This window comes from Idiotropiscis lumnitzeri, chromosome 13 (genome assembly GCF_059441095.1).
Source record: "Idiotropiscis lumnitzeri isolate Australia: NSW breed Sydney's pygmy pipehorse chromosome 13, RoL_Ilum_1.0, whole genome shotgun sequence".
NCBI lineage: Eukaryota > Metazoa > Chordata > Actinopteri > Syngnathiformes > Syngnathidae > Idiotropiscis > Idiotropiscis lumnitzeri.
The window spans coordinates 8,887,610-8,902,404 of record NC_142403.1 but is presented as its reverse complement, the minus strand read 5'-3'; the positions used below and the strand labels follow the sequence as shown (position 1 = coordinate 8,902,404).

General features: G+C 40.7%; 1 protein-coding gene across 1 annotated transcript in view; it reads right to left on the bottom strand.

Annotated features, from left to right (window-relative positions):
* nr5a2 (nuclear receptor subfamily 5, group A, member 2) overlaps positions 1 to 13,586 on the bottom strand; it is a 53,919-nt gene extending 40,333 nt beyond the window's left edge. The window contains exons 1-4 of the mRNA XM_088312936.1: positions 13,067 to 13,586; positions 10,616 to 10,734; positions 7,919 to 8,060; positions 953 to 1,659 (exon numbers count right to left, since the gene is read on the bottom strand). Of these exons, the coding sequence (XP_088169062.1) occupies positions 953 to 1,659; positions 7,919 to 8,060; positions 10,616 to 10,734; positions 13,067 to 13,148 (1,050 nt within the window). The 5' untranslated portion in view covers positions 13,149 to 13,586. The remainder of the gene's footprint in view (positions 1 to 952; positions 1,660 to 7,918; positions 8,061 to 10,615; positions 10,735 to 13,066) is intronic.
* Between the last annotated feature and the right edge of the window lie 1,209 nt (positions 13,587 to 14,795).

Below are 14,795 nucleotides of genomic sequence, written 5' to 3'. Positions count from 1 at the left end.
GGCCACTGCAAGGCTTAGTCTTGATCCTATCAAGGTTACTTCTCGTTCGAATGGAACAGAGTTTTTCCTTTGTCAAATCAGCCCAAGTATTTGTCGATGGTGGAGCAGAAGTGCGGCTCTCAGCTTGTTCATTTGATTTGAATTGGACGTGTATTTGAGTCAACTATTGTCGTGATATGGGGTTGTGTAAAAGATATAATTTTCACAAAATGGTGTTAATTCATTTGTTTCGACTCACAAAAGATTGGTGAGATGATACCGACCCTGTATGTGGATTGTCAACTAGAGGACTCTGCATCAATAATGATGTCCTCAAAAATACAATTTGCTGTCCATTAGGACTCGTTTTAACAAATGGCTGTTAGTGGACCTTTTCATTACTAAAAATATCCTGCTATGTTGCTAAGGTGTAAAAAAAAATCAAGTGCCCAACGATACCTTTGTGGGCACCAAACCAGGGCCAAGTCAAGTGCTGCTAGCAGGGATCAAGTCAATCTTGATCTGCTTTCAGATCACATTTGCTCTTATTGTAACTCCTCTGACTCTTCAGTCAATATGCTAACCAGTGATACATCACACGGAGCGTGCACAGTCAGATCAGAGGAATCACTCATGGGCAGATAAATCACCCAGACTCCGACCCAATGAAAAAGGACCTGCAGTTATCGCAGCCCATAGCCAAAATGTGTCATGTTAGAGGAGAATATGAGTGGCTGCTGAATTGCTGATCAGTTATTAGGTCTGTATGCTTCCACAGCCCTGTGAAGATCGGTGTTGAACCAGTGCGTACGGGGGGCAGATTAAAGACATGTCTTGCATCGTGTGATTGAATGAATATCCGTGGCCTTTTTTTTTTTGTTTGCCATTGTCATTTGTAGATATTTGGACTCAACTATTACAAAATGCAATTTTAGAAATAAATCTTGACACTCAGAAGACCATGCACACCCACCTTAAGTTCACGGAAGAAGATGCTGCTGCGAGCCCACTCCACGATGGAGAAGAGCGTTTGGTCTGCCATCTTGCACATGAGACCAAAAGTGTTGAGCTTTTCGTGCTTGCCTCGGCTGGCCTGCTCCTGCTGCAGGTAGGCCAGGATCTTTGCTTGAATCTGCGGCTCGTCCGGTTCACACTTGAGCAGCTCTACGATCAGGTGGGGGAAACTGGGTGGCGAGCCCGACTGGTAGGCGTCGACGTAGGCGTAACCCATGATGGACTCAGGGGAGCTGGTGTACGGGTCTGGGTACTCGGACTTGATGGTGCGTGTGCCTTGGAAGTGTCCGTAGGCTGTTTGGTAGCCCTGCAAGCTGCCGGCATGCGGTGGCATGGCCATGCTGACGGGTGAAGTGACGAAAGGACTGCGGTCATAGTCTGTTGGGGGTAAGGCGGTGGCATGATGGTGGTGGTGATGGTGATGACCGGTGTGGTGGCCACCGTGATGGCTCAGTGGCAGGCCCTTGGAGGCAGCCGAGTGAATGTTCTGAATGGCTGATGAGATGGTGAGGTCGGTAGGGACAGCCTGCATCACCTGGCTCATGGCCTCGATTTTTAGGCCGTTAGCTCGGATCAGTGCCTTTTTCTGTTGCTTGAGGGCCCGGTCACGTTTGTACATTGGGCCGAACTTGTTGCGTCCTCCTCGCATGCGATCTGCTCGCACAGCTGAAAAAAACATAATGACAGGAAGACAGGGAGGACACATTACGACATTTAAATTTTAGCCATTCAATGAATGTAATGTTAATCGGATTTTATACTGGTGTATTTTGGTCATAATTTGTATCATCCTAAAAATAACCCCATAATCAATTTGGATCAATAAAAAAATATTTTATTTTATGATGTGTAGTGTTAACGAAGGTTCTTCATGTTTTTAACTTGGAATTAGTCCACAGATAAATAGCGTTATAGAAGTGAGCTCAATAATTGTAATGTCCATGTAGGACAAAGGTTTTCCATCGGTGATTACACTTGACATTGTTGACTCGGACAGATAGTGAAGTTAATCATTCACCAAAGACACAAACCTCCCTTCATGGAAATACAAATGAAAACTACAGCCAGATAAATAAAGAAATCTTTTTAAAGGTAGTTGACTAATTTATGATCTATAAAAGCTTCAAAACTGGCCCCGGATAGACAAAACTAGATGCTGACAAATTGCATGGAGGTTCTCCCGCGTGCCCTATCATCCTCATGCAGGATCCCATGGCGAGGATCACACTGTGTGTGTGCTCTTGGTATGTCTAATGAATGAGATAGTTACACATTGGACTGCTACGGGGGCCATGTGTGATCTCGGCTGACTGCCGCCGTCGCAAAGATGCTCTGCTGCCTCCCGGTTGGGGGGCGTGGGAGTTAATTATTCATATTTAATCACCCTTTACTCCGACCCCGTGCAATGAGCTAATAGATTTCGGGGACTAAACAACACAAAAGCCCAGTGCAATACTACAGTAATCGTCCATCTGTAGTATTTTAAGCTCTTGGCCCCTCTTTCACATTTTGATTCCTGGGATACCATGGTGACTTGGCCCCGGTCCACTACATCTTATAATGTCTTAATAGATTAGTAAAAGAACACTTGAGGACTACTGAGGAGTGGGTGTGGAGCACTGGAAAGGACGACCCCCCCCCCCTCCCAACAGCACCCCGCCACCCCAAGTCCCTTCTACACCCCCGTTACATAGACTCCAAAGCTGCCTTGGGAGTGATTTTAATGACCTCCGTTAGAAAAAGTGTCTGTCACTGATTTGAACGGATCTGACACACACACACACACACACACACACCCTCTGTGATACACTCAATGCAATACACTTGTCTTGATCACAGACATAGATGGGAGTCTTGATACCTCAAAGAGTTTGTGCATTGGCCGCTGACCCACAACAACCTCACTGGAACTTAACTTGCACAGCCTGTAATTATCATAACCATTTATACTTAGAAATACGTAGAATATTGACTACACATAAAATAAAAAAATAAAAAAAAAGAATAATGGGATTGTAACACAAGTTCCCATTTAATTGTTTGTATGAGGTCATTTAAAAGTATTAGCAATATCTCCACAATGTTGCAACTAATGAGCCAAGAAATGCTTAGCTGGCCGAGACAAATGAGGCTCATATAGCCTTTTTGTAGCGACACATCGGGAAAATAACTATTAGGGGTGTTTCTTATAAGCCCTCCAATGACACTGCACACCCAAATGCATGTACATAAAAATACACATGGTTGAATTACGTTCCATTTTTACATCTACTGTAACAGAGAGTACACACACATGCATAGAGGCCTCTTTGTTCTCTTTGAGTGTTGCTTTTTACCCCGTATGAGACCAATTTGTGTTCTTTTGTGTATCCTTTACTTTTTTACATCGTGTTATTATTTGTTTCCTGGTCCTGTGCAGTTTAGTCATGCTATCATGTGTGATATTTTTTGCTTAGTTTTTTTTTTTTAAATATTTATATTTTTTTTACATATTTTTTTTTTCTTGGCACACATGTAACACAGCTTCCCATACATGATGCCTGTTTTCACATACACACATACACACACACGCCGCTCAGTGTCCTCTGATTTATGGTTGTTTAATATACCGGAATATTAAGTGCACGCAGGTGAAGATTCCTGTCGGTCTCCAGCATATTAATGGTTCCTACAGAGCCTTGCTGACACCCTGTTTGTCATGTCGGGGCCTCGGCCTCTGCTCCGGATGCGCCCTATCCTGTGCGCACACATGAATACCTATGATACCTATGCATAAGTAATGGGACAGCTGCCTAGCTTCACAGTACACGTCGGAGGAGGCTGAAGGAAGACGAATCAATGTGAAGGCAATATGGGACGTGATAACAAAGAAAAAAAGGAATGGCGGCAGGTTAAATAGGAAGGGACAAGCATTCTGTTGCCATTGCTGCCGATTCTTGGAAACAGATTGACATGCGGTGTGCATGTAAATACACTCACTGACCATCAATGTCATGAAAGGAAATACAGGAGCTGTACCAGAAATGCGACTATCACATTAAAATAAAAGGATGTTTTAATGAAAACAATTATTCGGCAAGGAGCTACTCAATTATTGCTGTTGTATTCGAACAACAACCTCACTAATAAACATGTTGTTTAAACAATGGCACTCAGTCGAGCATGTTGATGCCAAGGCCAAACACTAACTAGCTGACAGATGCAATTTGGAACAGCACCAATTTGGGCACGTTCACGGATACCACCTTTTCTTTTTTTTTTTTTTAATTTACCGACAAATTATGTGAAGCCACAAAATATATGGTCTCATCCAGCAATTTTGATACAGCAGCACCAGCACCGTTATCTGGAGCCACGCTAAAATTTTACGCTTTCCTCCTTGGTTAATGGCCAATTGCCAAAGTTTAGAGGAAATCTGACTGAATTTGTTTTTACACACTTCTGCAAATGAAGATTCAACTAATGCAATGAAAACATACCTTTGGCCAAGATGATTCCATGTCTGACAGTGTCAATCAAAACAAAGCATTATTTTTTTTCAGCATAGAGGGATGCAGCTCCTTTTGGTGCAGCTGGTGATGATATGTTTAAATGTGTTAGATTTAAGCCGAGTGTTGATGTAACACCCTCTTCAGACTATAAAGAATGTAACAGGTCGTCAAGGTTAATTAGGCTTCAATTAGGAACCTGCCTAAACAGCGCGAAGCCACACTGCATCTTTTGGGCGATCCCCTCAGTGAAGGAGACATTAAGCAAGTCACTGAAGCATATAATCAAGGTACCATCTAGAATATCCCGCCAGTGGGGCAGTCCTCAAAGGCAAAACGCTTCATCAGCTCTGGTGTTAATGGTTCGAAACCTTGGTGGATTCTTTGCTTCTTTTCAACAATGTTTCAACTGGCTGCAATGCCACAGTGCACAAGATGCTGGTTAATCACTGGTTAAAAGGAGCAGATCATTTCCGTTGTCTTCTGTGTGGTATGCGTTCTTATGAGCGTTTAGTTAGTAAGTCAAATATTGGGAATAATGGTTTTCATGAAAAAACTCAAACTGCAAACATCCTGTCATTGGGGGTGTATTCCATAATTTCAAAGAAATTTTGTGTCAGAGCTGTTATTTTTAATACCCTACAGCCAAAAAGCGAGTAACTTGAAAAAAATCCTGAATCTTTGGTAATACACTAATTCAATAAGTCCTTCTGAGTTAATTGCCAAGGTTTCTCAAAGGCAAGAACCACAGAGGATAAGGTGCGTCTCCTCGGTCTGGGGTAGCATTGACTGCGGGCACCTACGACAACTCACATATTTTAAGCCGAAAGCCCATGGTCCCGATTTAGATTCCTAACAGCGAGTGCTAAATTGCACGTTCACTCCAACAGATTGCACTTGTTGTTGGTGGCTGTGCTGCCCAAGATCGTCGGAGACTAAAGTCTTACACTAAGATTTTAAACTGCGTGATTACTCACTCTCACAGTTGCACACAGGTGTAAAAGTGGTCAATATTTAAATCAGCTTTAGGTAACTGATGTTTTTTCTTCAACAAGAGCAAAATGATGTTATGAAACTGGAAGTGTTAATAGGAGAAAAATCAAACATTTTACTGAGTCCTGCAAAATATATCACTCCAATATTTTTGAGAAAGACAAGCAGTTCCAAGGCACAGAGGAAAGAAATCCTTGGATTGATTGCAATTACGAAATGCAAATATTTTTTTGAATTATGACCACTAATGACTTCTACTACTACTATTTGTAGTAGTACTAAAATGTTTTCCTCTCTTTACATTTCACACAACTCCTAAAATTCCACACTAACATAAGGATGACAATTTTGACAATCTTGAATAAGACGCAGATTTCCGCTCTGGAAACAGCCGACTGAACTAACTGCTGGGAAATCAACAAAGATTAGATAATCAAAATAAACTCTCACGCAGTCGGTTTCCACTCATTTCACACATTGCTACAAGCTGCTGTGTCATGCCACAAAATAAGCAAGAATCAAAACAGGCTTTTTCTCTTTCACCATTGCTGAGTTTTTCCAACGGCAGCTTCACGTTCTCGCCAGTGGCCGTCTGTACACCTTTGGCCTTTTCATGAATACATGTTTTTGCTAAGGAGATGTGTGAGTATGTGTGGCAATGTGGAGGAGTTCTTTACTGGTTATGGCAGGACTCGCCCACCGCAGCTCTCGGGCCTTGACAGAATGCCGGAGGGCCTGTCGTGCCCCCGAGCTGAAAGTTACTGCCAACCAACCAAACATGACCAACTGAGCGCCCACATCAGCGGGAAAATGGCAGGCTGGGACATATTGCCCAGCGGCCATTCATGATTAAGCGCGATTAATTACATCTCACATGGCGGGAAGAAGGGAGAAGCCTCCGGTAAGATTTTAGTTTGTTACTTGGATTTTTTTTTTTTTTTTACCACACCCTTCTTGTGATTCTTATAGGTACTGCTGTCTTGTATGTTTGATAACATTTAATATACACTCCCAGCTAAAATATTCTCATTCGATAGCACTAGAAAATGTGTCCAAATCCGTTGTGGAAAAACTAAGAGGACAGACACATTACCAAAGAGAATAACAACATTAATTCTCTGATAAATAATTGCAGTCTCGCTTAACAGTCGTTATAAAGTGAATGCTACCAACGTATTCTCCAGAATGTATGATTTCAGAGAAAAACAAACAATAATCGATTTGAAATATTATCTTTGAATAGGAGGATATTTGCCCTGCCATGCTGTCACTATTCAACATTAGCAATGTTTGAGCGGGGTGCTGAGCTGCATTCAAATTAAACAAAGAGGCCTCAAACTGGCTGGCCAAAAGTATCATCATTACCATTCTCACCCTCATGCCAAGTTTTGTAAAAAAAAAAAAATATATATATATTCCCAGTCTGGCAGGTATTAAGTGTCCAGCAGCTACCAGATACCACCTAACTCCCGCTGACCCTCATCTAAAATACTAATAAGCATTGCTAAGTTTTCAACACGCTGGATGAAAGCAAGGAATTGGCGTTCCAGTAGTAATTTTATTGTCAAAGGAGGTATTCAACTTGTATATTGCACTTTTGTGGGTATTTCAATTTGGAATAAAACCCATTCAGATTCCAAATGATCATGGAAGAATACATTTCAAGCCAAAGCATGAACGGGTTGCGCTATAAAGCGTTCAACTGTGATTTAATGGAAAATGACGAAATTGTCATTTCACAAGAACGCTAAAAGTTTATAAAACACCTGTGTGGACGTCCAGAGGCAGTCAACCTCCTACTTGAGTCGCTCCATGCAATAATTTTTTCCTTCCACTTTTCAGCATCAGTAATTGCAAACAGGCATCATATCTTGAAAACTATATGATGCTTAGCAAAGAATGTTGCCTGCTTTTGTCTTTTCACTTCTGCAGATGTTCACGGCTTCTACTTGACTTTTTATGGAGTGGTTTTCTCATAAAAAAAAAAACCCAGAATGAGCAAAGCGAAGTACATAAATGTATTTGTGCAGTAAATAGATTAGTGAGCGCGCAAAGTAAGCTCGGCCTAATTGTTAAAATATGTCAGGATCAGCCTGGTCCGTCAAGTGTGTTAATGCTCTTAATGTTTGATGGCGTACTGCGCAGCTGCAAATACTGTATACGTATAATTGAGACAAGCAACCTTTTGAGCTCCTAAATAAAAAGTTGAATGTCTAACATGCTTTTGCAAAGACAATGTTCATCTTGTACGGATAGAAATGTCTATGCCATACAGCTAAGTGAGCTTTTTAATGAAGAACGCTTTACAAACACACGGACGCACACATACGCACACTCAGATAAAGCAGGAACCATGCTGAACTAGATGAGCAAAAGACCAGGTAAACATTTTTTGGTCATTTTGGCATTTGTAAATGTTGTAATTGCGAATGCATTGCTGTTACCTTCCAGCTTCATGCCGACAGTGAGGCACTTTTGGAAGCGGCAGTATGGGCAGCGCTTCCTCTGGGTCTTGTCAATCTGGCAACTCTGGTTCTCAATACATGTGTAGCGCTTGTTGTTCTGGACCGTGCGCTTGAAGAAGCCCTGCGGAGGGAACCAATTAACATGTCAACCTGCTTGACCCCGTCCATGTGATGGTAATGCGTCCATTCACACGCACGTTGCCTGAATGTACACACACACTGACGTTCAGCTATGTCACACTGTGAAAAAAAAGGATACGTGCTTGGTTCTAAGTCAAAGACGCTAAAGAGGATTTTATTTTTTTTTTTAAATATAAATTAAAGTCTCAACTCACTCAGCGCTAAATTTGAACAAAAATCAGATCACATCTTTTTGTATGAAGTTGTCTAAAAAATACTCAACTCAATGTATTTATGATAACCTATTTTAGACTTTTGAGGGAAATCAACTTTCAACTTTCCACTTCGAAAGATTTAAGCATACGAGCATGCACAAACACACACACACACTCACACGAATATCCAACACATTTAAATAGTTCCCAGTTTCGGGATAATAGAGTTCCTGACTGCAACATGGAATTAATTATTGGCAGAAGCAATGGAAATCAAATGGAGGAAGGATGGCAGCAGGTAATGTATTCTCAATCCATAATCTGGGAGGAGGTTGTGCAGCATAAACCTGCGTTTTCCCCCAAAAAATGAAATAAATTAATAGAGACTGCCGTTGCCAATATTTCACCAACACTAATTTAATTGACAATCTGCATCGTTAAATAAAACATAAAGTTGGGTGAGTGCAAAAAAAAAAATCCATAAAAAGAATTATACATGAATCCAAACATTTAGAAAGTCACTCAATTTAACACTAACAGCATGTTAAATATGTTAAAAAATCTTTCAGTTATGAATTTACTCTGTCTATCTATCTATCTGTTCGAAGAGTTTACTGCACAAGGATTCCCATCGAAAGGGACAAAATGATCTCAAGTAACCAAATTGAAGAACCTTTTTTTTTTCTTTTTTAGCCTTCACACATCCTTCCATTTAAGTACAAAGAGTAGTCAGTTTGCGTTTTCAAATTCAGTTGAATTTGCTTTCAAAATGCTCACTCTCGAGTTGCGCCGATGGACGTGCATATTTGAACTTGATTTGCTTTGCTCGTGGTGATTCTGCACCTTGACCCTGACCTCTTTACCGACTCCTTACGGAGATCGAATTTGCAGGGACCTCTCACCAATACTTCACCCGAGTTTGTTTACTCTTTTCTCTCTGCACATGAATGTGGTACGAACCGGCAAAGGAGCCGCCTATAATGTATGCATATGTTTTGGGGGGAAAAAACTGACAGCAAACTAATACATCAGCCTGACAATTACGAGGCTGCCATTAACAATCAGGGTGGCCGCTTTGTTGAGTGAATCAATGACTGGTTGGAGGTAAATATCAATATTATTAATGTTTCAGCAAGGATAGACAGTGTTTCATTAAAACACCTCTTCATATGCAGCCTGCAGGCACACACTCACACACTCACAAAAGGCGTGAGGGTGTGTTTGTTGAGGCTGAGAAGCCACACAGATGCCACTGACGTCTCCTTCAAAACAAGTGCTTATAGCATCCCAAGGTTACAATACGGAATCCAATCTATAACATCTGCTTTAAATAATGACCACATAGGCAAGAAATGTGATCCCACTGCATCAATACTGTTTTTTAAAACAGTATACATACTGTATATACTTCAAGTTGTATTAACACCGAGACATTTGCCTTGATAATGCCTGTCCGTGGAGAGAGCAGGAAATGGGACAAAAACCTGCTGATAGAGCTCAAAGTCAAAACAGTTTACTTTGCAGGCGCGTTTGTGTTGGGAGGCCTTTTCCATTCAGACACTGTCGTTGGGCTCGTAATGAACTTGCGATGAGAGTTCCACACACGCGTAAGTACACAAATAGAAATGCGCACACTGAATAACCACAACGTACTGTCGTAGACCTCACCTTCAAACAAGCGCATTACTATTTACAATTCTGCCTTTATGAAGGTGATAATTGTCTCTTTTGTTCGTAGAGTGGTATTAGTATTACATGATTGTGCTGACTTTGCGGTGTTGTAAAGAGTTATTTTAGTGGCCTATTTTTAACAACGCACGTTGGGGTCAAAATTTTACCAACGGCTCCTGGATTGATGTTCCATAGTAGTGATAATTCTAATCACAATAATAAACACAATTTTAACAATGAATATTTCTTGGAACGTGTCAATTAAAGCATTTTTCGTAAAATCAGAATTTAGGATACAACCCCCTCATATTGGAGCTCATAAAGTTGTGCAGATGTACATAATGTTATGGCCTTGAGTGTAATACGTTTGTCGCCTTCTCTGACAGCATCCCACTTGCCTGTTGGTAGTTGCAAAATGTAGTTACTAAAATTATAGCGTGTGTGGTTATTGATTCACAATTGTGAAATTTAATTTACTTATGTTTGGAAAAACTTGCCAAATTTGAGCAAACTGTTAAACAACATGGAAATTACACAAGTCTAAATACGTCACGGTTGTTGATACACACAATACCCCCCCCTCCTCCTCCTCCTTGCACACACGCTCACACAAACACGCGTGTACACACCAGATGCGCACACACATAATAGGCAGAAAATGTCCAATAACCTTGCAGCTTTCGCAGGTGAGAAGTCCGTAGTGGTAGCCTGAAACTTTGTCTCCACACACGGGACACATCTCGTCCAGGTCTTCGTCATAGGAGTAGTCCATCATTTTTAATTGTGGAACTGCAAGGGACATGCGTACACATAAGAGGACAATCACAACGCTGCCTGTATTCATTACGCAGAGGAACGCGGCCCAAGTTGGTGACACTCCGAAAGTTTTGCCCTCGGGACGTTTATTTTGAAGGGTGAAAGGAAAGGGAAAAGGACGCACAGACTCTGTGGATTATTTCGCATAATTCCTACACGTTGTCTTGCAAATCAGATGCAGCCCAAAAAAAAGACTATGAAAGTGAGTCTCATAAATATGCAATATATCCACGACGAGCTCTTTGGGGGACGGAGAGATATTAGCGTTAAGGAGTGAAGGAGAACATGTTGCCGCCCACAGACAAATGAAGATACTCACACTCCCGCGCGAGCGCGCACGTACACGCACGCACACAAGCGCTCATCACTGCGGGCCAGCGCAGAAACAACCAACATGATTATTCCCTCTCTAACGAACACAGTGCTAAAGGCCTTTTTTTTTTTTTTATTTCTTCTTATTTCACATTTTTGCTTTCTCGCTAGAGTTCTTCATAATCGCAAAGAGAAACGCAATCTTATTCTGAACACCTGTATTATTTGACAAAAAAAATATAGGATTTATAGATGACTGACTTTGAAACTTGCAGTTTATTTTATTATTATTATTATTATTATTATTATTATTATTATTCATTTGTTTATTTTACGTATTTGAAAATGTTGCACCACTGAGCAAAAAAATAAATAATTAAATCAAAGATGGATTTAAAACAGTTGCAAAAATGACAGCCCTAATTATTAAAACAGCAGGAATCAAACAGTGACACTAATGTTCTTGGTTTTGTTAATTTTTGTCTTTCTAGATACTTCGGTGAGGCCTCCGCGCGAATATTTTTTTAGTCTTAGACGTTTTAATTGGAATTGTTATAATTACAGTGGCATATACATTCTTAGACGTGAATCAGAGCAACAAGTTGCACAGCGTGCAGCTCGGGTATTTTACATTCAGAAAGAATATATGAAATAAAAAAATGCATGGGTTTTCAAATGAAAAATAAAACCGCGGGGCCTATTCTAATTTGTGCAACAGTTATTCAAACATTTTGTCACATTTATAGCACGTTACATTATTCGCTAAAGGTGTAATTGAGAACTTTAGATGGACATTTATGTCATTAAATCGATGAAAAATAGATTTGTGAGGTACAACAAGCCGTTATGTTGCTTCGTAGCAATTTTCACAAAGAATAAACAAAGACAATTAAAAATGCGCAACTGTAAATTTTGAAATTACAGACTTAGTTACCTTTAAACTGCAAAATGCTCTTTTTCAATTTTGGGCCTTTTTTCCCCATACAATACACTCACTTCAAAACTTACTAGCATTTGCAAAATCAAAATGCTTCGAAGAATAAAAAGGTGTCCCGAGCTACCATGTTTTACTGCGTGTGTAAAAACAGATAAGTGTTCCCCTAACAAGCCACTCTTTTCCTGGACTTGTCAGGGAGTCTTGGCTCTGTTATCAGCATCTCATAAACACGCGCGAGATAATTGATTGCCCGCTTAGATCGCCGCGAAATGACAAAAGTGGAATTCGAGGTCCAGCTTGATTTTTATGGTCACAGGTGACACAGTTACGGGAATGTCGCCACCTCGGTTTCTTTGTATTTTATATACGCCGCGTTTTCAAACCGCAGAATTGGAATTTGCGAAAATTTATTCAGTATTTTATCTCGCAAAATATCAATGAAGTGTTAGAACATTACAGGTCACGTTTTACAGGGATTTAAAAACTATAACACGGACAAATATGCAGTGGAAATTAAAAAACAAAACAAATCACCAAAACGTCTCTTTAAAATATTTAAATACCACTTTGCGACATATTATTTTCCCGATTCAAACTGAGGTGGAAATGAAATTGCGCAATCTTGTAACGGTTGATGCGGATAATTTCACAAAATTAAATATTTCAAATTTGAGATAAAGAAATACTTGTAGCTGTCGTGTTACTGTGTATAGAGTAAGAAAAAACAAGTGTTTGTTTTACACCTTAATTTAACCATCCGGGTGAAGTAAAATGCAACATTGTAGGAGCATAGACCGTTTCGGCAGTTTGGACAGTTTTTTACGCGCCGGGCGTCAGAACCCGTCCACGATCGCTATAGCCGCAAGTCAACTTTTTCCTATATAAGAACAAAATGCTTTACAAACCCAAAAATATTTCATCAGTTTGCCACACACCAAAAACTTTGCTCCAATTGAAATGTATCGTACAAATAGTCACGTTCGTCAGTAAATTCTCCTTAATAAAACGTATATTTGCAAGTTTGTTGTGTAAAGTGTGAGGTGCGTCAGCTCTTACCGTGCACGTTTCTTGGCATGTGTCCGTGTTCCCCATACGATCGAGAGAGTCCCAGCGAGTCAGTCTCGACTTTGGGCAGCATGTCAGCGCCGCCGGCCTCAGCTCAGCGGGACACTCGGACGCGACGGACCCTCTGATGGGAGACACTTGGGCACACTTTAGTCAAAGTGGCCCACGTCTCTCTCGAGCTATGTCTGGCGTTCTTCCCCTGTATATCTCGGGCCAGGCGCGCATTAATGTTGACTGTCGTCCTTGGAAAATGGACCGCAATTGTAAATGTCAGAATGTCATTTTGCTACAAAAAAAAACATAGTTGCGCACTGACCAAAGGAATGTATCACTCAAGCGTTCAAAACGCGGATTTAAGTACAAAATAAGTTGTCTCGTGTCCGCTCCAAACGTGCTGTGGGCGCCATACACTAACAAAGTTCGTGTAAATAACTTTAAACCTTTAGAACAAAATCTGCGCGCTCCCCTGTGCGTAAAATCAGACTCGGCGCGTCAAGCCGGAGTGCCTGAGATGTGGAAACCTCTCTTCCTCCTCTTCCTCCTCCTCACCGCGTTGTTTACTCCCCTCCCTCCAATCCTGGACTCATGCGGCCGCCTGACGTCATAAATGCTTGGTCCAATCAGGCCAGTGGACCGGGACGCATCACCTCGTTGGCACGGGGTTCGTCTCCAAAATCTCAGTTAGAACCCGTTCATGATGTACTTTAAAGTGTGTGGATATCGTGACTTGAAAGTGCACGAGCACATGCACGCGCAGATGTCCACGTACGGACAACTCTCACACACTGACTGATTTTTTTCCTGCTCTTCTGGTTGCACACAAATGACAATGAGTGAAAGTTGTCTTTTTCTTTTTTATTTTGCATATCTGTATTAGGTAGATCAATTCTGGATTAAGTCTGATGATTTGCGTTATAGATCATGGGCGTTATTTTCCCATAATCTGTTTTTATACCATGTGTCAACGGGGCTCCCACTCCTTATTTTTTTAAGTCTGATCTAGATGAGCATGTTCTTGTTCTATTTTGATAGGAGAGACATTTTCATTATTTTCATATGACGTATATCGCCAAATGGCATACAAGTCAGTAAATTTCCATATTTTCTACTCTGTATGTGCTTTAAAAATAGTGTGTTTTATTCATAAACACAATCCCCCCGACCTGAAATGTCACACATTATATAGTCCCAGCCTCAATCAACTAATTTATGCAAGTCTACAAGTAGAAAAGGGAATTGAAAGACACGGTGGGGTGGGATTTGATGTAGGTCTATTAGATAAGACCTTCTCTGACATGATAGCACTGCTCGAATGATTAACCTGCAGGAGGGAGCTCCTCTCCGGGTCCTGAGGTGAAAGACATTGGGGCACACATGCATTGAAATATAAATATTTTAAATCATACTTAAACACAAAAATCCACTTTATGTTAATATTTACCAAATGTTGTATATAACAACGCAAAATGCATGTACTTTAGGCTGTATTGTAATTTGAAATGAAAAAGTGACAAAAAAAACTGCAAAAACAAAATATATTGACAAAAAACAAAAACACTCAAACTTTGGACCTATCGCAGTTTCTGAAATATTTTCACACACAAACATGAACATACTGGCATCCACTTTGTGTTTGTATGCAAAACGGTGCACTTGTTTACATTTGCAGATGTGTGTTGTGTTGTGGGATCCGTATCATTTGTTCATATTCCTTTTGACT